Raw genomic sequence first — 26309 nt, 5'->3', positions numbered from 1 at the left:
TTACCTCCTTAAGCTCCTCCATTGACAACACACTCACAGTGTCAGACTGGTAAGTGTTTCCATGTGCTTACAAAAGCTGTCGGGATGAGGGAGTAAGGTACTGTGGTGATACAGTTCCATGTATCTGAGGTAGGATCATAACAGTCCAGTGTTTTGCATCTCTGTGTCCCAAAGTAACCGCCTACCACATAAAGCTTGTTCCCTGAAGCCAACGCATGGCACGACATACGTTTGGCTGTCATGTCCCCGATCCGGGTCCACTGGTCTGTTTCACAATCAAAACGGTAGGCAGATGCTGCTGTGTATTCCGTGTCTCCACCCATAATAAAAATCTGGCTGCCTAGAACAGCAGCTGCTGTGTAACGCCATGGTTGGGGGCACTGGGCTTTGATGGTCCACCGGTTCTCCAACGGATCATAGCACTGGACTTTAGACACCATGTCCCGGTGAATGCTGGTTCCACCAAAGACGTAGAGCTTCAGTCTCGCACTTACAACTGCAGCGTTGCTGACGCCATCCCTCAGAGGGGCTACCATGGTCCATTTGTTGGCAACTGGATCATACTTCTCCACCTGCTTCAGAGAAACAGAAGGAGAGGCAGGAAATACTCCAGCCACTGCTGTGTGTCCACCAACCACATAGAGACAGTTTTCCAGCTCAGCTGAACCATGTCCAAACCGAGCTATAAGCATGGGGGCAGCTTTGGACCACTCCTCATTAACTGTGTCATAAACCCAAACATCCTTGGACACCCCATTTTCTGAGCCTCTCCCACCAGTAATATAGACTTTGCAGCCAATGGCACATGCACTGAACTCCTTTCTAGGGCTGGGCAGGTCTGCTTTGGGGATTATCTCTTTTGCTTTGTGGTCTACTTGGTAAATTTTGTCACACATAAACGTCTGTCCCCCTAAGATGAGCAAAGTATGTCCAGCTTTGCGAGGCCTGGCACAGGGACTTGTGACCACCCCATCATTCTGTAGGATTTTCTTTTTGCACCAAAGAGCTTCATCCATGATTTCTTTGTTCCGCTCCTCTGCTGTGATCAGCTCCTCGTAGGCCATTGCTTCCTTGAGGCATTCAGAAGGCAGTAAGGCCAGGCGCACATTCTTCAACAGCTCTGGAAGGAAAGCCTTCCGCTTGTCCAAATCATACTTTACCCACTGGATGACTGCCTTGAAGACCTTCTCCTCATCCTCAATTTCCAACTCATCACTGGAAATTAAGTCCAACAGGGTATCCTTGGAGAGGCTGTTGAAATCTTCACTCCTATGGACTGTCTCAAAGTTGACCAGGCACATCCTCCAAGACAGCTCATAGAGCCTCTTGCACTGGTGAGCATCTGAAAGGACCATCATGCCCAAGCAGTTGGAAGGGTACAAGTTCTTCTCCAGGAACTCAGCTGCTGCGTCGCGGACATCGTGAAACTGCAACATGTCACCAGCTTCCAGGAGAGACTCTGCATTTTCCTCATTGATGATGATCTTGGATGAGTAGGCATAATCCAGCAGGAGCTCCAACACCTCCGGGTGTAAGCTGTCATGGAAATTTACCTCATCTCCTAGGCTTTCACGAAGGCCGTTGCTGAACATGGCTTCAAAATATCTGCTGGAGGCTGCTAGCACGGCTCGGTGGCACGGAAAGGACTTTTCCCCAGCCCAGAGGGTGACATCAGTGAACATGCAGTGCTTCCTCATGGTGTTGAGATGTGAGAGGACACAATCTGGATGGGAGGCTTTATGAAACAGCAAGATGTTCATAGAACCAGTGCTGGTCCGGGATTTACGATTCTCATGGACACTGACCGACATGGCGACTGGACAGCTATCTGTAGAGAGATGAACACCAGCAGCTGAACTTTAAATGATAAAATCTCTGATGCTTGCTTGCCCCTCTTAAGGAAACCACTCTATGCCTACTTTTATGAAACAAACAAAATCTCTCTGCAGGACAAATTCATGTAGAACAGACCTTAGAAATGGCTATCCAGAACCAGTTATGGTGTAGTGATTTAGCATGTTCAACAGGGAGAAGGGATGCAAAGGGATCTTGTAGCACCTTTGAGACTAACTGTGTGAAAGATGTTATAGTATAAGCTTTCATAGACTTGGTCAACTTCCTCAGAGGAAGCAGACCTCAGAGCAAGTAGGTTAAATCTTTGAAAGCTTATTTCATACAGTTAGTTTCAAAGGTGCTATCAGATCCCTTTGTATACTGATATTCCAGACTAACATGGCTAGGTATTTGAATTGAAACCCCAGTTTGAAATCCCTGCTCATCTAGAAAATTCATTGGGCAGGCTTGGTGTAGCCAAGGTCTTTTATCCTAGTTTGCCTGAGAAGGTTCAAGGGAAAGAGACACTGAATACACAAGAGGAAAGGGGTAAGAAAACATGTTATGCCCAAGAGAAGAAGTAAATCTCTGATTACCAGATGCTGAGAGTAAACAACAGAGAAAACACCTTGATCAGCTTAGGTCAACTTAGGCTGTATCTACACTGCAGAATTAATGTAGTTTGATACTGCTTTAACTGCCACGGCTCAATGCCATGGAATTCTGGCATTTGCCATTTTGTGAGAGTTTTGGTGCCACAACAAACTATAAATCCCAAGGATCCATACAATGGAGCTATGACAGTTAAAGCAGTGTCAAGCTGCATTAATTCTGCAGTGTGGCAGCATCTTAAGAGAAGATTAAAAGTAAAATGCTGGATCTGATCATCACAGAAGGGGGAAAAATGTAAATTTGCTTTAACTTTTGTCCTATTGCCCTTTAAGAATATATTGACATTCTTGGTCCATTCTTGCTCCTGTTCTGACTCCAGATATATCTTGATGGACTTGTAACACTCAGTACTGTTGCAAGAATAGGGTTTGTAGTTAGTGGTTGGTATGTCACTCTCTCCCTGTAACACAATGAACTCTATTCCACAATGTACCAACAGAAAGCCCTGGCAGGTCTCTTCCTATCCTGGTATATTCTCCCTCCTCACCCCTACCATCTCATATCCTTTAAATGATTAAGTGTCCTTGTAGTTACACAGAAAAACTGAGAAAGAATCAGGTCCTTCATTCCATGCTTAAATAGTCCTATTTCTTTGCTGGTTGAAATGGCTGATTTTGTATTCACAGCTAATGGTGCAAAGAATCCTTTCCCCTGATTTTACACAGTCAGCTCTCTTAATCCACGGATTCAAACATCCATGGATTGAAAATATTTTTAAAGATATATACAGTCCAAAAAGCAAACCTTAATTTTGCCATTTTATATAACTGACACCATTTTACTATGCCACTTTATATAATGGGACTTGATCATCCATGGATTTTGGTATTCACGTTAGGGCCTGAAACCAAACCCCAGCAGATACCAAGAGCCCACTGTATACGTACGTCCCCTACTACGTGTTGTATATTTCAAGAACTGGCTTTTTAAAAATAAACCTGGATGGTTCCATCATTACATTATACAAGAACCATCATATTATTTTAGATTCCTAAGGCCCGAATCTTGTTGGCGCATGTTCCCCAGAGACCCATCTGCACTGTCCAATTATTGTGCTATTATTCTGTTTTCTGGTCTTACTCTTTACAATGCTAAGTGACTTTCTCTTCCAGACCATTCAGCTCAATTCTGGATTTGTTTTGCTGCAAATTACCAACATTGCTTGTTGTCTCCCGCTGTCAAGAATTCAGCTTGAAGGAACAGGCTTTCTCCCCCAATACACTTTTTGACTGAACATACAAGAGACAAAATTGCAAAGCTGGAATCCCACAGGAATAATTGAGGGGTGCATTCCCTGATACATATTCACAGGCAAGGAATAAGTAAAGGCCTGGAGTCTTAACACACACACACACACAGAGAGAGAGAGAGAGAGAGAGACATAGAATGTTGCTGGGAATGGAAATAGATTCACAAACCCTCAGCAAGTTTGAAGAGGCACTTAGGAGAAAATTGGTAGGTGGAGATCGAAGCAGTAATATGTGGTATAAATCAAAACTGGTCTTCAGGTTTTTCCACTACCCTATTCTTCAGGAATGCTTTGGTTCACAACAAGTAATTAGTAAGATAAAGAATCGAATACGGTGTGCCCGGAAAACGAGGATCAGGAATGGATGGAAGACCCATCAAACCTAAAATCAAAGCTGTAATTAGCATTTTTTTCACCCTCCCAGGATATTATCCTTAGGAAAGCACTCTCCAGGCATTCAGAAATTATTATGTGTTCACAGGTTTTCATTGCCTTCATTTATCCCACCCATTTCCTCTCCTCCTCTTTTCAAGCCTAAAGAATGTAAGGGAAGCATATAGCTGCCTTGCCTTAATATTGGAGGGTGTGCAAAGCACAATTTTCCAGATGTTGGATTGCAATTCCCAGAGTTCCATACTATTGGCTATACTGGGTATATGTTGTTGTTAATTACCATCAAGTTTATGTCAGCCTATGGCATTTCTATGAATGAAAGACCTCCCAAGTCACCTTACCATCAACTGGTCTTGCAGACTTTGCTCTTGAAGATTGCATTCCAGATGGATAGATTCAATCAAGGAAGCCATGGCTTTGAGTCTGCAAGACCTGTTGATGAGAAGGTGACTTGGAGATCTCTCCTTCATAGGATCGCCATATGTCACAGTCAACTTTTTGGCAGTCAACAACAACAACAATACTGGCTAGATCTGGAGAGCTGCACTTTCCTTACTAGTTGTTGCTGTGCGCTTTCAAGTCGTTTTCAACTTATAGCGACCATAAGATCCTATCATGGGGTTTCCTTGGCAAAATTATTATTATTATTATTATTATTATTATTATTATTATTATTATCCCGCCTTCCTCCCAGTACAAGGACTCAAGTTGGCTTACAAATCTAAAACAGTCCAAGTTAAAACACTATAAAACATACAGAATACAAGTTAAAAAACCCCAATTAAACAATTCAGACATTTAAAAACATTACATTATTAAAATTTAAAGTTTAAAACTCTCGATAGCCAGTTAGTCTGTAACTGTTAGTCAGTTACAATGTCATATTTTAGACTTAGGATATCGTAACTGCTTTGTATTCTCATTTGTGATGACATTGAGCATAACCATTCGTCCCAAGTTTTTGAGAGCAAATGCAGATGCAAGATGCTTCACATCAACAAAGTGAGCAACAAAATGAAATATTCATCCATCTCCTAAAAGGTATCGATTTAAGCATCCACAGAGCATCCACAGAAATCAGTAAATACTGAGCTACATTAAGCCACCAATTTCATTATCCTGACAGTGCTAATGCAACCATTTAAAGGCTTGCTCATTTTCCCCATACTGATCCCTGAAGGCTCAGGGGATTTGGAACAATGTTAAAAACTAAACAAATTGTTAAGCTTTAAAGTCAAGCACATTCTACACACCTCTATCACCTCTTCACTTTAAACTATCCCAAGTGAGCAAGGATGATTCACACAAACAAGCCAAGGCAAGATGGTCATGCTGAGATGCCGCACTGAAGCAGATCCCATGTGGATCTAGTGGTTTTTCACCACTGTATTATAAGGCACGGGGGAAAAACCTAATACCTGGAATTCACATAAGATGAGACTTGTTAAATCAAACCAAAGATCCACCCTCCCTGGAAATGTGCAACCAGAGCCCTCCATAGTACAACAGAACAGCATCTGCATGGTACATGGATGGTTCCAGGTTCTACGCTATTTCTGTGGGGCCATCTTCCAAAAGAACAGAATGTCTGTAGTGACTAAAATAAGACATATGCTGGCATAAGATTTACTTACACCTTCATATGCCACAAACAGAATGACAGCCAAAGAGTGTAAGAAGGTGATGGGAATTTTGCCATGCCATTTGCCAGCCCAAGATCTTGAGAGCTACACTCCACTGTCTTGGTGCCAAAAAAAAGTTGCCCAGCCCTGTTTTAACTAAAGAACAGTGGGTGCCTTTTCCAAGATGACACACACATAATTGCTTTTTGACTTTAGAATCACTTTCCCCCTGTACACCTGCAAAATGAATGAATGAAAATCACAGCGGCTCATTCAGTCCTATTAACTGGACACAGATATGAGTCTAAGTCCTGCTGGGAAATTCCAATTATAGCAGCCCCATTTAATCAATCGTTGCATAATAAATCAACAAACAGGTAAACTCTATTAATTTAATAGGTTCACTCCAGTTGGAACTATGAATGGGATTTAAGCTTTCTCTTTGGAAACACATCCTAGCATACTTACACCAAAATCCAGTTGTTAGCTCCAACTCATGCAGATTCATTGAATCAAGTTTTGATCAAATACATCCTCATTGATTCAATGGGCATAGTCTAGTCAAGACTAACTGGATTTAGGCCTTGGTGTTCAAGAGCACCTTCCTTGCCAAACACTGACTATGGGCATTCCCCAGCAAGTGACATGATTCAACCTGTTCTTTGAATCTTTCGTCTTTCTTCATTAGCCTGGGTGGCATTATGCCACTTCTCCTCCTGAAGACTAACTCAAGGGGCAGCATATTCTGTAAATATAATACTTTATCATTTGTATGATACGCCAAAGATGAAGATGTGGGGATTTTCAAGGCACCTGGACTAAACCTTTAGACAGGAACCAGTATTAGCAAGATTCAGTGCAAAGGAATGCAGGAGAAATTTGCTGAGAGAGCTACAAAGGAGATGACAAATACAAATAAGAGAAGCAAATATGCTGCCTCAAAGTGTGGAGGAGTCCTTATATGAGACTTAATAAGTCAAAGCCAACTTGTCAGCATGTAACATCAATGTGTTTGGTTTCAGCTTTCTGTGAATGGAATGTCTTTTATCCTTCAGTACTTCCTAGGTTTGGAAGACAAGAAGTGGACATGTTTGCACCTTCATCACCTGTCAACTTACGAAATGCACACATCCAATTTACCTACCCCTTTAATCTCAAATCTAATTTGGCCCTGGAGTATGGATGTACCAGAGTTAAGATTTTTAGGTCACAGGGAAGTTTATATATTGATAACCGAGTGTCTTTGTACGTTGAATATAAATGTCTATCTGTCTAGAGTAGATAACCATATTACACCTCTGGGGACCCCAAGTGCCATTGCTTCTTATGGTCTTCAAATGGACATTCCAACTAACATCTCTGAAAACAGGAGTCTCCTTTGGCTCTGAGAAGGAAATCTTCCTTAGATGTCAACAAGCTAAACATCTTCCTCTAGGTCTTTCCTGCAGGAACAGCCGCTGCAGTTGGCGGTCCCTAAATAAACATCTGCACGGATTACACCTTTCAGTAAACACTTGGAAAGAGAGGAGTAAAAATAGCAACTTATACTTAGTGCAAAACAGGAAAGTACAGCAGAACCCAAGTGGCTGTCCAACAAAATATAGTGAAAATAAAAATCCACAGAAAGAACTGTTCCATCACCTTAAAATGAGATCTCATCCCTTTAGAAAGACATCGGGAAGGACTCTAGATAATGTCAGGTAGAGAATGCCTTGAGAGCCAGTGTGGTGTAGTGTTTTAAGTGCTGGACTAGGACAATGAGAGACCAGGGTTCAAATCCCTCTTCAGCCATGGAAACCCACTGGATGCCCATGGGTAAGTCACACTTTCTCAGCCTCAGAGGAAGGCAAAGCCCTTCTGGGCAAATTCTGCCAAGAATACCCCATGATAAGTTCACCTTAGGGCACCATAAGTCAGAAATGACTTGAAGGCACACAACAACAATAGAGAATGCCTTCCTTTGCTTAGGTTGTTGTTTAGCTTTACATACACAGAGGGATTGCACTCTTTGTGGAAATGCATTCCTGGTTTTGGTTGAACTGTTGGGGCGTTTCTCCATCTATATTTTTAAGCCGCCCCGATTGTTCTCAGAGGGGCGGGATACAAATAAATTTTATTATTATTATTATTATTATTATTATTATTATTATTTATTAAGCCATGCAAGCTTGGATGTGGACACCCTTGCTTTAGTCCAATCCATTTACATGAGGTAAAATTAATATTGTTTGCAAATATTTCTAAGCCTGTCCAAATCGCTGGTGGTGATATTCCTGCAGCCCTTAAAGAACAGAAGTTGCCACATGAGACTAGAGATAAATGATGGCCACATTTATGCCAACATTCATTAACAGTTTTGCATTGGATTAACTATCATTACAATTCTACAGATCTCAGAAAGAGCAGTACTTTGACAAAAGCATGCAATATGCCACATCTTCCAACTGTTCCAATTAATTCCCGGCTGTCCCACTTTCTTAGCCGCTCTTAAAATGTCCTGGTTGCTCCCACTTTCCGCATTCCTCCTCAGCTTACTTTCATTGCCGCAAAGTGAGTTCAAAGTACAAAAGTAGTTTGCAGTCAGGTAACTACCGTAGTCAGCAGGAAAGAAAAGAGGCAGCGGAAACAAGGTTGTCACTAAGGGGTTGCAGGTGAACAACCAGTAGAGCAGTCACTCCAGTTTGTCCCAGACAAGGGTCAAGGTGGCAGCCAGGGTAGTGGTGATGCTGATGGCTGCTCCTCTTCCTTTCCTTGTCCCACTGAGGCTACCACTGTTTCTGCTTTGGCAAGGAAATTGACCATGGTTCCTAGAGCCACTGCACTCCCTAGCTGGTCTTTTATCGCCCTTTCTTTACAGATGTTCCCCTCCAGGACATTTTCTCAGGCAAAGCAGAGACATGTGGGCAACACAGCAGCAGCCCTACACACTATCTTAACCGTCCCACTGGCCCCTGGCCCTAGCCTGCAGTGCCAATCCCTGGCATGGCCAGCATGCCTAGATTTCCCTTCTGCCTTCCTGGGTTTCCTTGCCTCAGAGGCTGCGTCTGTTTTATCTCAAGCTCTTCTTATGACGGCAATGGCGCAGGGGACTGAGCATGCTCCCTGGAGCCACTGCACAGAACCAATCTGTTCCGCAAACAGCGATATCATACCTTCATTGTCATTACAGCTTAAGAAGGGGGCAAACAGCAAAATGACTAATCAGAAATCCCAAACTGTGCAAATGAGGCATTTATATCTATTGGATTTGCTTTTCCTAATTTATGCCGCTGCTGGGAGGACTGCCAGCCAAGTACATCATGCTGATTTTGTGCAAAACAAAACAAAACAAAACAAAAAACCCCAGCCAAACAAACAGTAGACTAGAACAAGAGTCTATCATCTGAATTCTGAATTGGATAATGTTCTTAGACAACATGATATGTACTAATTGGCTTACCTAGGGATGTTCGTGATCACAGCCAACAACCTAATATTAAGAAATATTAGCATTATAATATTAATATTCATTATAACATTAATATAATATGAATAGTAAGAAAGCAGTTGCACTGTCAGTACTGTACTTTCTAGTCTTACTTTCCTTTGACCTGGTTATAGGGTCAAAATAAATTAAATTAGGGAGTATCCAATCCCTAAAATATATGTGCTATGTATATACTTGAAATTCTGACTAACAGAACAAGCTTGTGTTATAATAAATTTACGCTGCATTGTGTTCAGCAGTTACAAGATTGCAAGTGGGACTTACATTCTCGTAATTACTGGGCATTCATGTTTGCTGTCATTACTGGAAGAACATGACACATTTCCCCACCATGAAAACCTACCTTTTCTGCCTGGCAGTGCTCCAGTTGAAAGATTTCCAAGGTTTTGTGGATCAAGGCCCTGGGAAATGATGACTCCAGTGCTCACCCAGAATAGAAGTGCATCGAGACAAGCAGTAATGACAGGACACCAAGGGATTCTCTCTAACTGCCTGTTCTCAACATGTCCAACATCTGGGAGACTGCTGGAGACATTATTTCCCAGTCCCAATCTGCAGTGCCTCAGAAATCCCTTGGTTGGGGTGCTGCCAAGCTGCAAAAGTAGGATTATGAGGATTGTCAGATGTAAAGGCGCCAGCATGGTGTAGTGGTTTGAGTACTGGACTAGAACACTGGGAGACCAGTGTTTGTATCCTGGCTCAGCTATGGAAACCCACTGAACAGGCACACCCTTGCGATAACAACTTTGGTTGCCAGTACAAGAAGTCCAAGATTGTGTGTATTGTGTGCCTTCAAGTCGTTTCTAATTGATGGTGACCCTAAGACAATCTTATCATGGGTTTTTCTTGGCAAGATTTGTTCAGAGGAGGTTTATCATTGCCTTCTCCTAAGGCTGAGAGTATGCCCAACATCATACGGTGGGTTTCATGGCTGAGCTGGGAACTGAACCCTGGTCTCCAGCGTGTCGTACTACAACACACCACTACACCATGCTGGATCCATTTTGCAGAAGCTCTTCATGAAAGCCTCCATAGCTCCATATCCACAGTCAATCTGAAAAATGCAGGCATCTCTACTGATCCATAACTACATGTGTGGAGGAGTACATGCCCACTCCCACAAAACAGCAGTGCAATGCATAAGACCCAAGCTATTTAGGTCATCTGATAGTCACAAGCTAGTACACTGGCAAAGGGCAGTGCAGTGGTTAGCATGTTGAACTTTGGCTGGACAGTCTGGGTGAGTAAGCAAATCAACAAACAGCTTTCCACTACAAGCTCAAAAGAATGTATTTGCTGCCGGGAAAAATTCACTCCCACCCACAGATCTACCATGTGAACTGCAACTGCATGCAGATGATCCCCTCCTTCCTCCTAATCTCAGTGCTTTAACCCTGCAAAGCCAGGCTTACCTACTCTTACTAGCTATGTTTTTTTCCTCCCGGAGTCACAGTCCAACACACAAACCGCTACACCTGCATAAATCGCTAACAGGCTACTAGCCAATATATGACAACAACATCAAGGCACAGTATGAGTTTGTGGAAGACGAGAAGAGGCCAAACCAAGGCTGCAGTTTCTCATGGCAGCCACATCTTTATCCTAACATGCAATTCTGTTTTAGCTGCCTCTTTGTTTAATGTTCCCATTTTGCTTGCAGATGCCACCTCCCAAATTAAAGCTTACAGCAATGGCAACCATGTTAACTGGGTGGAAAATCCACAACAGGTTTTATTTTAAAGGTGATACCTGACTTGCTGGACCTATGTGGAGGGTAAGCTTTATCACCCGGGATAACTTCTGTAAAGTTTAAACTAATAAGGGATTGGAAACACCATCATCAGTACAGAATACCACTATTGCATGCATGCATGTATGCAAGAATGCATACATACATACGCACACTTCAACCAACTCTTCATTACAACAGGGATAGCTAATAACAGTATACTGCTGCTGGAGAAATCCATACTGCCTGTCACTTCCAGGGTATCAACCAGCAAGCCGTGGCCTGGCTACACTACTACAGCTCCTGCAGTTTGTAAGCAGGCATGGAGCAATGGTTCAGTGTGTCCCACCACAAGACACAAGAATGAGCACTGCAACTGCAGGTCTTGCTAGTCGAAGCAATGCCAACAACCACTGTGGGGATGTAAAGCTGAGGAGCAGAGACACACTGAAGTGGTAGCGGTGGTTAAAGGTCACATCAGGGGTTCTGATGCGGTTGTTATTGCTAAACACTTCCTAGCAAGCATTCCAGCAGAAAGGGCTCTGCTAAGCTTCTAAGACAGCAGCAATTTCATTTATTGCCTGCAAGGGATAGGAGGGACAATTTACTTCAAGAAGCTTCACCGCATGGGCTCTCAATAACTGCCCCTTCCAATAGCTCTGCTGGCCAGCAGAGTTTCTCCTGACCTTGGAAACAGATAAAAAGATATGTTTTAAAATGAAAATAAATAATATAGCCTTCACTGCTTTAGTTATTTCCCTTGGAATGTGCAAACTCAGGCCTTTTATGGCTTGTTCTCCATTTCCCCCCACAGTCTCATATTCTTAGCAACCCTACATTATTGGGTTACAGAAGCATTTTGCAAACCCATATGGTTCGCAACATATGATGTACAAACCTGCAGCCTCAGAAATGGACCTCTTCCTCTTTTTAAAAGGTTTAAGTCTGCAGTCCTCAAGGCTGAGGAGACAAGCCTAAAAATATGAGCAAGGGCTGGTGAAGTTTCAAAAGAGGAGTGACTGATAGGACAACCAGTGGTCAAGGACTCTGAAGGTCTGTATTGCTTCAGGTCTTTCACTGTGGGAAGGAGAATATAGCTTGGAATACACCTAGGTATTTGAAGGGCCATCTTTTTCCACATGTACTTGCTTGGGCATTAAGGTCACTCACAAGCATGCTCTCAACCATTCCTGTTTTCTGAAGCAGCCTTTTCTCCAGCCTGGTTCTTCAAATGGGTTCAACAATCCTGACTGGGGATATCAGAGACCCAATACATCTGGAGAGCATTGTCTTATGAAGTTTGGCAAGAGGAGCTGCTGAGAGGGGCTTTTTGGTTACATCCTCTTCTTGGGGTAAGCACTGAATGTAATGTTTTGCTGTTTTTTTCCTAAGCTTTTAAGATATGGGGTTATCTTGTCGCTTCTATCATACTTTTAGCATTTCACTTTTCTGCTAGTGTGTTGAAAAATATAATTTCTTAGCTATCTTAACAGTCGGAACACTGAAGGCTGAATACAAATCTTTCCTAGAATCTTATAGTTGGAAAGGGCTGCAACAGCCATGTTGCTCAAATATTTGACATGCCAGAATTACACAACACAGCACTCCCAAGAGATGGCCATCCAACCTCTACTTAAAGACTTCCAAAGGAGGACAGTCTACAACCCTCCAAAGCAGTCCATCCCACTGTCAAGCAACCTTTACAGTCAATAAGGTCTTCCTAATGTTTAGGTGGAATTTGTTGAACTTGAATACACTGGTTTGTGTTCTAGTCTCTGGAGCAACAAACAAACTTGCTCCATCTTTGACATGACATCCCTTCAGATAGTTAAAGATAGCTATCATGTCATTGCTCAGTCTTCTCTTCTCCAAGCTAAACATATCCAACTCCCTAAGTTATTCATAATGCTTGGTTTTCAGACCACTGATCATCCTGATCCCACTCTTCTGGACACATTCCAGCTTGTCGATATCCTTCTTGAACCAGGAACAGGTAAACAAGCAGCCCTCTGGTAATTGTTGGGCTGCAACTCTCTTTAGTCCTAGGCAGAACAGCTAGTGGTCAGAGATGATGGGAGATGCAGTCCACATACGCCTATTTTAAGTGCATTATGCAAAAAACCCAGACACACATTTCTATGTTACACTCAACTCCTACAGTGTGCCTTTTCTGGGTGTAAAATCTGGGTTACTTTGGCACAGAAACTAGATTTTTAATGACAGCACTCCACTCTGTTCCATGATACTTTCTTAATCATATCCTGTCTTTCCGTTTAGCCTGGTCCTGTCTGTCTTGTTCCACTTGCTCCTAACTCTGACTATTGCTTAAGAAGTTGATGAACCAGCAAATTACTTTGCAATTCTGGAGATGAGGTGCACAGTTCATGCTTTAATTAGACCAAGTGAAGCACAGTGGTGGAAAAGGAGCTGTTGCCTGGGATTGTTCTAGTTCAAATCTTTCATCTCAGCCATGAACTTACCAGGTGCCTTTAGGGAGAAAGGAGAGCATCCCTCTGCCTCAGTCCATACCTCCACCCATATAATCTGTGAATAATAAAGCTAGCTGCCTTACAAGGATGTTGTAAGGACGACTGAATTAACACCACTGAATGGTGAAACCATATAGAAGCCAGGGACAGGTAACCTGGCGCCATCCAGATGTTCTGGTTTATGATTTTCATAATCCTTGACCATGCTGCCTGTGGGCAATGGAAGCTGTAGACTAAAAATATCTAGATGGCATCAGGTTTCCTACCTGAGAACTACAGCATATTCAGTGGGATTCACCCTCCTGTGAGTATGCAAAAGGCTTGCTGCTGGAAACACTTCATGTTTATAAATGGTGAAATGTGCTACCATATTATGCTTATGTACAGAGTCTACCACTCTTAGGCCACAGTGGAAAACATGCGTTCCTCTAGCTATTACTGCAATAAGACACCTATAAGTTCTCCAGAACAAAGTCAAACACTGGGGAGGGGGAACCTACATGAGGAGTGGGATGCGGTTCCAAAATAAGACCTTTCTTAATTTTCCACATAAAGGGCCATGAACATATATCTCTGTTGTAAAACACCTATATGGGTTAGGCCTGCTATTGCGTATTACCACTGATCAGGAATAATGGGAACTGTAATTCAAAATATCTGATCAGTATCAGGTTGCCTATCACTCCACTCAACTGTCAGCCTGGCACAATGGTTGCAAATGCTGCCTTCACAACCTAGGGAGTCACAACATCCCATGTTTTATGTGTGGGACATAGACCCAAATTACCACCAGAGTTGCATGTTTCCCTGATCCTGATTGCATTGGTCTTCTTTATATTGGGGAGCCAAGGCCCCTTGGAGATCTTTCATCAGTAGAGTCTCCATTAAGTCAAAGTTGGCTTGATGGCAAGTAACAACAATAACCCAAAGTCACCCAAAAGTTGTACACTTCCAGCTAGACACAGGGGCTAGCTTTTGGTAAAGGAACAGGTTTTTCCCAGGATAGGGAAAAGACAAGAATAGCAAACTTAGGGAATGCAAGTTGAGGAAAGATTCTTATAAGCACCCCATTGAGACGCCACATTTGTTGATACTGCGTGCCTTCAAACCGTTTCCGACTTAAGGTGACTCTGAGGCAAACCTATCATGGAGTTTTCTTGGCAAGATTTGTTCAGAGGAGGCTTGCCATGGGCTTCCAACTCTATGCTTCTATGATTCCCCTGAGGCTGAGAACATGTGACTTACCCAAGGTCACCCAATGGGTTTCATGGCTGAGGCAGGAATCGAACCCTGGTCTTCAGAGTTGTAGTCCAACACTCAAACCACTATGCCATGCTGGTTCCCTGAGATGCCAAGACTGTTTTATCTCCTCTTTTTCAAAAAATAGGCCAAGTTATCTCCAGAATAAAATGGAAACCTAAAAGCCCATTGGTAGTTTGTTCTGGCACCAGAGATCTCTCTGACAGAGAAGAATAAATAGTTCACAAAACTACAGTTCCCAGAATTGCACAGCATTGAGTCATGGCACTTAAAGTGGTGTCAAACTGGATTATTTCTAAAGTGTAGATGCACCACCTTGTTCTCTCCAAGGATCTGGTTTCCCTGCTACCCTGAGCTGCATCCACACTCCAGAAACAGTCCAGTTTGGCACCACTTTAAGTGCCATGGCTCCATGCTATGGAATCCTGGGATTTGTAGTTTGTTGCGACATTGGAGCTCTCTATGAGAAAGGAGGCTAAATGTCTCATAAAGCTGCAATTCCCAGAATCCCATAGCATGAAGCCATGGCAGTTAAAATGGTGTCAAACTGGACTGTTTCTGCAATGAGGATGCAAACCCTGATCTGTTGCACTGGTGTCCATTAAAAGCTAACAAAGGGTTTAACTCTTGATTTTTTAAAATGAATCTTATAGCTGGAAATCAGTGACTCAAAGTGGGTTAAAAGGATATCCACTAGGCATTCCCATCTTTTTGGAGTCCATCAAAGAAGATAGCTTACATAGTCAGCAATTTCATCCAAAATACTCTGAATCAGTTCTCTCTGCTCAGAAAGACAGACTTTTAAACACACATATACAGAGTGATGTAAATACCGTAAAAATAATGTCACATTCTGCAGCTCCATCTTTCCCCGGCATAATCTCTAAAGCAAGACCCATTGTTTGCCGCTGAATTTTAAGCAGGCTTTTAAAAACTGGAGACGACAATAAAGGGCCTGGCGATTTATTTATTTATTGGCAGTGTGGGAAATGGGGGAACTATATTCAGTCCATTCAAAACATGACTTTAAATAAGATCTCACTATCTTCTTGCTGCGTATATGCATCCTAGTAAGCAAAACACACTTATTAATGCTTTCTGCAAGCAGGACTGCTCTTTCCCACAAAGGCAATGATATAATACAGATCGCCCAAGATATTCTCCTCCATCTCTTATTAATTCTCAGTGTGTGTTTATTATCTCAAATGTTTTAAATGTTGTAAAATAAAAACATTGTCTAAGCTCAGCAGACAAAGACCAGATCACTCCAGGGCATCATAGACCAGTATCAGATGGCAAAGTGGAATTTAGGATAGGAAAGTAGCAATCCATGACCTTAATTAAGATTACTCTGGTGTTCAATTATATTCCCAGGAGCAGAGAAGCATTCTGGCCCTTCTTTCTCAAAACATAAGCAAGCAGCTCTTCCCTGAAAAACCACAAAAGACACACTCATAAACAACCATCCTCCCTTCCCAATAACCTACATTGCCTTCAGAGGTCTATTTTAAGCATTGCACTACAAAGAAATAGTTGTTACTCCAAAACTGGCACACCGCACTGGGAACCTTCAGCTTGTCCTTTTGAAACATAAAACACACAATGACAACAGACAGGTAAGGATAGACAGTCCTTTCTCTATCCTTACCTATATGTTGTTGTGCGCATTACCTGGACATGCCATCATAACTCAAGATGGGATATTTTGGGGGGCGGAGGGGAGGAATGAGATGTTTTGAACTGGAATGCATTCTACATCCAAAAGTCAGAGAGAGCTCCAGTGTCACAACAAACTACGATTCCCTGTATTCAACAGCATGGAGCCGTTGTACTTAAAGTGGCGTGAAACTGGATTGTTTCTGCAGTGTGGATGCAGTTCAGGGTAGCAGGAAAAATAGATCCTTAGAGAAAGCAAGGTGGTGCATCTACACTGTAGAATTAATCCAGTTTGACGCCACTTTAAGTGCCATGGCTCAGTGCTATGCAGTTCTAGGAACTGTAGTTTTGTGAGCTATTTAGCCCTCTCTCTCAGAGAGATCTCCGGTGCAGCAACAAACTACAAATCCCAGGATTTAATAGCATGGAGCATGGGCAATTCAAGTGGTGTCAAACTGGATTATTTTTGCAGTGTGGATGCAGCCCAGAATAGCTGGAAAACCAGATCATTAGGAAGAGAGAGAGAGAATCATATGTATATTCTTCCTATATGACTAATGCTTTAGAATATACCAAACTGTTAAATAATGTGATTTTTTTTTTTTGGGGGGGGGGGATGTGTAATAAATTTAAAGTATATAGACAACAATATAAAATATGATGCATTTATTGTTAAAATATTAATAAAAAAGAGAAAAAGGGTAGAAATAATAATAATACAATTTGATGCCACTTTCATAGTCAGGGGTTCATTCAACGATCCTAGGATTTGTGGTCTAGTGGTTTGAGCCCTGGACTAGGACTTTGGAGACCTGGGTTCGAATCCTAAATCGGTCATTTAAATCCACTGGGGGGGCCTTGGGCAAGTCACATTCTCTCAGCCTCAGAGGGGATGGCCATGGCAAACCTTCTGAAGAAGACAGAGTGGCCACAGACACACCACAACAGCATTCTTTGGCAGAGGAGGCTCAAGCCCTTGTCAAACCACAGATCCCAGTGCAGACAGAGCACTGAAAGTGGTGCCAAGCTGCATTATTTTTGCAATGTGGATGCAACCAGAGAAAAGGGGGAAAGGGGGAGATGCCAAGGTACTCACCTCCCAGGCCTGCTCTTTTTGCTGGTTTGCAGTTGCAGATCCCAGTGGATCCCTCCTGGATCTCCCCTCCGCCTTCCAAAAAGGAAACTCACATGATACAATGTTCCTGCTGCTGGGGCTTGGAAGTGCTAAGTAGTTTCCCCAAAGCAAGCAGCCTACTCTGCAAAAGGGCCAATGGCAAAAAGGGTCCATTGTGACGATGCATGCAGCTCCACCAATCCCTGAGCCTTTTGGGGCCCAGAAAGGGCGATGGCCAGGACGAGACTGACCAATCCCAGGGCAGGATGCAGCTCCTGGGTGGAGTTTTAGGATTGCACTGGAAATCCCTGGAGGGAAAAAAGCACTGTCAGATTTTTAAAAATCTATGTATTTAAAGGTGCAGCAGCCTCTCAGTTTGCAGTTTGCAAAGAAAGCTCTGTAAGATTTGCATTGCCTGGCCTTTGCATTGCAGCTCTCCAGATTTCTCTATCTGCACTGCCTAGAATGGATTATGTAGCCCTCCAAATCTTTTTAGGCTGCATTTCTCAGCATTTTCTGCATTGCTCAGATCTGCTGAGATCTGCAATCCAACCCTATCTAGATTGCAGCAAGCCCTAAATTGAGTTTGCATCTACATTGCAGAAATAATGCAGCCTGATACATAATCTGTAAACTGTAACCAATACCAAAAGTTGAAATATAAACTATCAATAGAATTGGAAACATTTTAAAAGCCTAGCCACTGGAAAAGAGAACACACACACAAAACCCCAGTATAGCATACTGTTCATTACGTTACACTATTCATGACATTTGAGGAACACATTGCAGAAATAATCCAGTTTGAGACCGCTTTAACTGCCCTGGCTCAGTGGTAGGCAATCCTGGGAATTGTAGTTTATTGTGGCACCGGAGCTCTCTGACAGAAAAGGCTCAATGTCTAGCAAAACTGCAGTTCTCAAAACTCCCTAGCATTGAGCCGGAGGCAGTTAAAGCAGTTTCAAACTGGAGTATTTCTGCAGTGGGTTTTGGACCTGAGGTTGCATCTGCACCGCAGAAATAATGCCTTTTGACACTGCGTTAACTTTAATGGAATGCCTCGGCGCTCTGTCCTAGGGTCTTTAGTCTTTTACTTTTACTGCCCTGGTTCAGAATCCTGGCAATTGTAGTTTATTATGGCACCAGAGCTCACAGAGAGAGAAGGCTAAAGGTCTCACAAAACTACACTTCTCAGAATTCCATAACACTGAACCATTTGCAGTTAAAGTAGTGTCAAACTTGATTGTTTCTGCAGTGTGGTTGCAGCCTGAGTTTTGTGAGATATTCAGTCTTCTCTGTCAGAGAGAGCTCCGGTGCCACAACAAACTATGGATCCTAGGATTCCATAGCATTGAGCCATGGTACTTAAAGTGTTGTCAAACTGCATTATTTTTGCAGTGCGGACGCACCCATATTCACCACATCTCACAGGGGGAGGTAGGCCAGTTGAAGGCATCAGAGTAAGCAAAAGATTCAATGCCAATGCTGCTTCCCAAGTGTTCCAATATGCATTAGCCCAACACCAGGTGGTTTTGCTTGCCACTCAGTGTGATATTTGATATTTTGCATCACTTTGTCAGGAGGGGAAATGGCTGGCCTCAAAGAGACGGCTGGTTTTTCAAACCAATGAAGCTGCTTTCTTCAAAATGAGCCTCTTGAGAGGAGGGCTGAGGCAGCAACCCTTGCAAATGGATATTTAGGGGTAAAATAGCTCATCCCTATGTCTGCTAAATTGCTGTTGGGCAATATTTTACACTAAGAGCAATGCTGCGTTGCCGTTCTGTTGCTGACACAGGGGAAGAAAAAGAAACCACTCTTCCTTAAGTGAAATCTGAAGGGGCTTTGTCCTTTATAGTGTACTCCTGCTGAACGGCACAAAATGGAGGCAGTGATGCCAAAGCCAACTGAGTTAAACCAGCACACATCTATCAAAAGGAAATAAATCAGGCAGCATGGAGGAGAAAGCTGGGTCCAAGGCTTTCTGAAAGCTTTATGTCTATACGTTTCTCCTGGAAACCCACACCACTATTCAAAAAAGAAAGTAGATAGCAGGCTGGGCTAGCTAGATTTTGCTGTGATTTGCCCAAACGGCTGACATTTGAAACTGATCTCAAGGTGGTGGATTGGTTGGAGTGTTAGACTACAACTCTGCAGACCAGAGTTCGAATCCCTGTTCAGCCAGAGAAACTCAGTGGGTGACCCTAGGTGAGTCACATACTCTCAGATCCACCGTTTCGCCTTATGCTCTCTCTCCATAAGTCGGAAATGACTTGAAGGAGCACAACAACACTAGTATTCCTAATCACATATTCTCAGATCCAGAAAACAGTGAAAAAGAAACTTTACCTGGTGCATTTGGCACCAAGAAACTAACCTCATCTTTTTTGGGGGACCAGAGCAATTTGCATCTTCGGTAGTGCGAATGCAGTACTGAATCAATCCAGATCACTAGTATCCATTCCCGGCCATGAAGCGCTGCCATGTTGTTCCGAAAGTGGCACCAGTGTGAATTCGATTGCACTGAGTGTAGTGTGAACATTGATTCGGTATCACATCACTGCAAAGATCCGCATCTCCTCATTACAAAAAAGTGAGTGTGAATGATCCCTTAGTTAACTGCTGTATATGACAGGGTTTATATTTCTTTTAACTTCAGCTGAATTTCCCTTAGGCTGAGCCAGAATGGTCTAGTGGTTTGAGTGTTGGACTCTGACTCCTGGAGAACAGGGTTCGAATCCCTGCTTGGCCATGAAACCCACTGGATGACCCTGGGCAAATCACACTCTCTCAGACCCAGAGGAAGGCAATGGCAAACCTCCTCTGAAGAACCCAAACCCTGTGATAGCCTTAGGGTTGCCATAAGCTGGGAATTACTTGAAGGCACACAACAACAACAACTATTCTTCAGTAAATCCGGAAGTAAGATGCTTTTATATATAAGTTACCCCTTTGCTATGTTCATTATTGTCGTAGAATAAAAGCTTTCCTTTACAGATCTCTTCTTTCTATGCTCTCTTCATGTTCCTTTGCTTGGTGTGCATGCATACACTTATAGGATTCTCATCTCCAACAGGAGAGGGAGGGAAAGTATTTGCAAAGGGAGAGGTGGGAAAAGGCAATGTAACTCCCTCAGTAACCTCTCATTAAAGTCGCACGAGGGGTAAATTATTGGGTGGTGGCAGCTAGACAGTCTTGGGGGGGGGGTTCCCCCATTCAAGAGCTGGAGACAGGGCCAGTGAGCTTGTTGCACCTCATTTTCAGCAAAGACACAACAAAGTGCCAAGCTGCCATGTTTAAACAGTGCTGCTCCTTCCCACTCCCAGAAAAAGACTGCAAACGTGTTGCTATTAAATATAGAGGCAGGAGTACCACTTCCACATGCAAATGACGGCAGGGAACAACAGATGGCATTGTGTACCAGGAGGGAAGGCTGCATCTGCTCCCTGTAAGAAACGCTAATGGAGAACTAATTAGGTATTCAAGAGGAGTTCTTCCCTGTGCCTTTGGGACAATGGCCATGTTTATGAGAACCCTGGAAGGAAGAGAAAGTAAAACAAGATTTTAAAAAAACCCACCACTCAAGCTCTAAGGATGTTGGAAAGAATCACTGATCATCACTGAATTCTGGCTAAATTAAGGTACAAGCTTGAGACTAACAATTCCATTTCCCAATGGGGAAAGGATTGGAAGAGCTATAGGGGAGGCTGGGCAGACCAATGCCAAGACATTATGGTGAGAATACCACACTGAGAAGTCCAGCAGAACCAACAGGAACACATTCCTCTGTCTGGTTCCTTGTATAGGTTGTCTATTAAGGCAACTAAAGCTGTCTCTGACCCATAGCCAGGTCAAATGGATCTACAGTTGCCTCTCCATTTTCGTGGGGGATCTGTTCCGGACCCCCCTGTGAAAATGGAAATCCACCAATATTCAAACCATATTGGCATGCACTCAGCAGGCTCAGGCAAAAACAAACTATCGAATCATCTCCTAGCTTGTGTGTTCTTCCTCATTAATAACTATGACCATCTTGACCACATTTGGACGTTGCTTGGCCACATATGTTCCGGTTTTTGTCTGTGGAACGGAGGAAGGTATAGACATTGGAGATCCAGGTTTGGGTCTCCCCCAAGCAATGAAACCAATTGGGTGATCTTGAGCCTGACCCATTTCTATTGTTGTGTGGACAGAGTCAGAAGGAAAAGATCTACATATTCTGCCTTGAGTTCATTGGAAGAAAGCCGTTTTATTTAGGTAGCTAGTAAAAAACGCACTCATATATAAATGGTATTATTTTCATCGTTATTGTTACAGTTTTCAATAAACCCAGTGATTTGTGATAGGTTAATGGGCCAGTGCCCTTATGAGCTGCTTATCATCTAATGCACAGTTAACTTTAAAAATGGTTACGGTTCTCTTGCACTTTGCTTTACTAGCAACTTGCTCCAGATCCAAAGAACAAACCAAGCTGCTTTGCTAGCAACTCTCCAATGGATGTCTGACTGCACTTCTGCAAATGGTAGCTTTAGGGGGTTTCCCCTTTTTATTGGTAATAAAAAGAAATCTTTTGTGCAAGAGAAAGAGAGAGAGAGAGAGAGAGAGAGAGAGAGAGAGAGAGAGCCCTCTAGTGAAGAAGAAGGAAAGAATATGTGGGTTATTTCACACTTAGCTCCGGGAACACATAAGGGACAGGGTTCAGTTTTCTTTACACTTTTCAATTCAATTTTCTTTGCAACTCATACAGGATATAATTATTTTGCCCCCCGGACCATGGCTAGAATCCTAAAATACATTTTAAAGGAAGGCCACATAAGCCATTGGAAATAAATGTTGAAGATGTAATGTTGAAGATTGTGGGTTTCAGTTTTAAAGAAAACTGGACAAAAAAGAATCAAATGATGCAAGAGACACACACAGAGAAGCAGGAAAAAAAGGGATAGGCTGGCACAGGGTCAGGGGTTGAAAGGGAAGATATTTATAAAATGAACCCATGACCAACATTAAAAGTACAACATCCCACTCAGAGTTCCTCCTATCCTTCAGAGCAACCTTATTGGAATCTATTTACTGATCTAAGTGAGTTTATTGGGGCTTGCTGCCTCATAACTGGTTTTAGGACTGCAGTTTTGAACATCTTTGGACAAAAAAGGCAATATATATATATATATATATATATATATATATATATCTTTAAACACTCTCCACTTGATCATGTACCAAATGAATTTGAATCTAGTTACTTTAAACATATAAGCCCAAATTCAAACCATTATCCTCTCATTATTGCAGGCAATGGAGCATTAAAGCATTTGTATTAAAGCATTTTAAAACATGCCTTTTGGTAAAATGTGCAGAGTGCAACAGAACCAGTATTTATTTTTATATATAAAGGAATGCATTAAATCTAAACACAATTACACAGCCATAGACGATCGAGTTAAAACAGCAAAACTCAGAAATTTAGTTACTTTTGGAGCAACAGAGTTGTTAGAACCCCAGCGCAAAATGGTCAGAGATTCAGGAGAGCAGCCTTGGGGAAAAATGGGTATATTAGGTCTTCCCTAGGCCCTTAGAATAATAGCAATGAAATAATACATATGAGATAGGTTCTGAGTTTTTGGCAGAGGTGTCATCTGTTGTTCAATGGAGCTTCAGTCTATTTTCAATCTAATAATTTAGAGGGGGGAAATATTAAACCTTTCCAGAGAAAAACACTTGCCTATACTTTCAAATAGCCATCCTAAACTGAGTGGGGAAAATAGTCCCTAAAACAAAACAAGCAAGGCAAAGGATGAGATCCTCAACTGGGAGACATAGCTGAGACAATGTAGCCACACCTCCTTATGATAACCCTCCAAAATGTACCTTTGAAGGCATGCAGCTCTTCCAACAGAAGGATTTCCAAGGCTCTGAAGATCAAGATAGTGAGTGATGATGCCTCCAATGATCCTGTGGTACTGCTGGTAGTGATGGACGCTTCATGAAAGCCAGTGTCAGGGACTGTTGCACCCATCCATCAGGAGGGTGGGAGATTGGAGGTATCATCACTGGTCATCATTGGGATGCCTTCCTTATCACCTGAATTGAACCCTGACCTCCAGAGTCACCCACTCTCCTCCAATGCCTTTGAATTCCTTGGGGGGCTGTATGGTTTAAAAGGTAGGGAATTTGGGGGGGGGGTGAGAGGGTATTTTCAGTCATTGTGATGGTGCGATGACCATAAAAATGGATTCAGGTAATTATGATGATGTAAGTCAGGCTTGGTCCAGCGTGATGTAGTGGTGTGAGTGCTGGACCATGACTCTGGAGGTCAGGGTTCAATTCAAGTGACAAGAAAGGCATCCCAGCTGCTGACCAACAGCAGCACTACAGTCAAGGCCTCTGTGGAAGCCCACCAAACAGAGTCTAAAGGACCATATTTATACAAAACATCTCCTTGGCCTATATGTGTATTTGCTCAATAACACGTGCTTTTAACCTTATTTATGACAATCTTTGTAGGTCATCAGTGACTTGTTAGTGGTGGCTGTCTTGTCTGGCCTGGTACTTCCAAAGATCATATCATTCTGTGTCACCAGGGAAGCGTGCCAGAAAGCCCACCTGGCCAGAGATGGACAAGACCTGATCATGGGAGGTGATATATCCCAGACTTTCTCATTACAATATTTTCTGGCCAGTCCCCATCCTAGAGGCCCTTCCTTCAGTCTTGCCATCATCAAATGTGGCTACTTTTTGGTGGCTACTTCTTGGTGGCACAAGAGGTGGTCTTCTTGTTGGTTACTCCAAGGCTGTGGAACTCCCTTCTAGGAAGGGTAGCCTGGACTGTTGTCCTTGCACTGCAGGCAAAGATCTTTTTGTTTGGATGAGCTTTTAGTAAGCGACTGCCTTTCAATGGGGTAATGATGTCTTCGTTGTTGGTGGTGTTGGGCTTTTAAATTGCTTTTAATTCACTTGTGTTGCAACTTGTTTTTAGTGTGTTTAAAATTTCTACCAGTATTTTATTCTTATGAGCCTTTCTGAAACCCAGTTATGAGAGAAATGTGGAATATAAAGACACACTTCAACTACTTTCCCTAACACATGAACAGGCTGTTGTTTGTTGTCCTCCCATCGGCAGACAAAGACATTTTTATTCTGCCAGGCCTTTGGCTTGTAAGCCGATCTGCTGTTGGCAGGGGACCATACCCTCCAATATTTCACAGATGAAAACCAGGTCATATGGGGCCAAGGAGCATCAGAGCATGGCCAAGATGGCAAAAGTTATTAATGAGAAATAATACACAAGCTAGGAAAGATTGCTGTAATTTGATTTTACCCAAGCCTACTAGGAAGGGCAAGATTCTGCTCCTCCTCTCCTCTCTTCCCTGGTGAGCTGAGCACAAACTGCTTTTGCATGATGAACTCAATTTATAGCAACTGAAATAAGCTAAGGACAAAGAGGGAAAGTAGGATGAGAAGAGAGAGAGAGACACTGGAGCGTATTAAAAATAGCTGAAAAAGTAGGACAGAGGACTAACTGGGACTCTCCCAGCCAAATCAGGACAGTTGGAGGGCTTTGCCTCCCCAAGTAGTTGACTGTTAACTATGCCTTTATTGTTGTATTTTAATTTATTTTCTATGTTATATTTTTAATCAAGCTGTCGTTCTTAATTTTTATTATTGCCGACTTGAGCACTTTCTTTTTGGCAGAAAGGTGGTATGTGTGTATCCATAAATATAGTGGGCCCTCGGTTTGGTTCCACCAAAATCCAAGATGCTCAAGTCCTATTATAGACAATGGCATGGTAAAATGGTGTCTCGTCTATAAAATGGCAAAACCAAGGTTTGCTTATATATATATATATGCGCGCATGGAAATAAGGTACAGTCGGCCCTCTGTATACAGGCTTCTTATCCATGGATTCAACCATCCATGGCTTGAAAAGATTCATATATATATATATATGAATCTTTTCAAGCCATGGATGGTTGAATCCATGGATAAGAAGCCTGTGGATACAGAGGGACGACTGTACCTTATTTCCATGCAGGACATATGGACCCAGGCGAACCCTGCTTGGAACAAAAAGGGGATATCCAACAAAATAGTCTTCCCTGGGAATAGAGAGAAAGACCGGCTAAACCCTGGCTTATGTTCTATAGAGATTATGGGGGATGCTATTCCCTTGCTCCCTTGTTATTGATTATTTTCTTGTCATTTGCCTATAAATGCCTTTCTAGAGATGTTGCTGTATTCTGAATGGCCTGTAGGTGTCGCTCCGGCTCTGTCTTTGTGGTCCAGAAAGATGAACCTGCTGTTCCTATGGAAACGAGTTCACCATGGAAGGCTGCAGGGAGCATCACTTTGGCTGAGGCCTCTTTCCTTCCCTCCTCCCCTTTTCTGTCTTTTTTTCCTCCAGGAGTCGATTAAGGCATCTGCTTCCCAAAACGAGACCTGTGGATGATGCGCAGCTGTCAGACAGACAGAAAATGGGCCAGACATGGGCGCTTGTGCTGTGTGATGGGAGACATTCGGGAGAAAAGAAAGGCGGGAGGCACTGATGCTCCAAACCCAACAACAAACAACCCTGTTGATGTGACAAATTGCTTCGAAGTTGGCCAGGTCAAGATGACAATGGGTGCCTGGATAAAGTGATGGGAGACGTGACACGTTGCATTCAGGCTTGTGTCAAACTCACAAGCCAGGGATTTAAACGGCATCTCTCTCCCAAATCTCTGCACCATGCATCATCTGTCTTCCCACAAGAGCCTCACAAAAATGAAAAGCGTGGACTAGGGCCATCATCCAATTAAAGAAATCACACT

The 26309-nt window shown here is 42.8% G+C and overlaps 1 protein-coding gene and 1 long non-coding RNA gene across 2 annotated transcripts in view; one reads left to right on the top strand and one right to left on the bottom strand.

Moving 5' to 3' along the window:
* Positions 1-17592, bottom strand: part of LOC149307422 (kelch-like protein 25) — a 24695-nt gene extending 7103 nt beyond the window's left edge. Inside the window, exons 1-2 of the mRNA XM_089538009.1 lie at positions 17487-17592; positions 5-1828 (exon numbers count right to left, since the gene is read on the bottom strand). Of these exons, the coding sequence (XP_089394135.1) occupies positions 42-1811 (1770 nt within the window). The 5' untranslated portion in view covers positions 1812-1828; positions 17487-17592 and the 3' untranslated portion in view covers positions 5-41. The remainder of the gene's footprint in view (positions 1-4; positions 1829-17486) is intronic.
* On the top strand, positions 12072-26309 carry LOC149307421 (uncharacterized). The gene is made up of 3 exons (XR_016282313.1): positions 12072-12098; positions 12192-12337; positions 25904-26309. It is a non-coding gene; the product is annotated as an uncharacterized LOC149307421 (long non-coding RNA).

This window comes from Sceloporus occidentalis, unplaced genomic scaffold (assembly GCF_023333645.1).
Source record: "Sceloporus occidentalis isolate IW3139 unplaced genomic scaffold, rSceOcc1.0.p SCAF_9, whole genome shotgun sequence".
Lineage (NCBI taxonomy): Eukaryota > Metazoa > Chordata > Lepidosauria > Squamata > Phrynosomatidae > Sceloporus > Sceloporus occidentalis.
The sequence above is the reverse complement of the archived record's forward strand: the minus strand, read 5'-3'. Positions and strand labels throughout refer to the sequence as shown.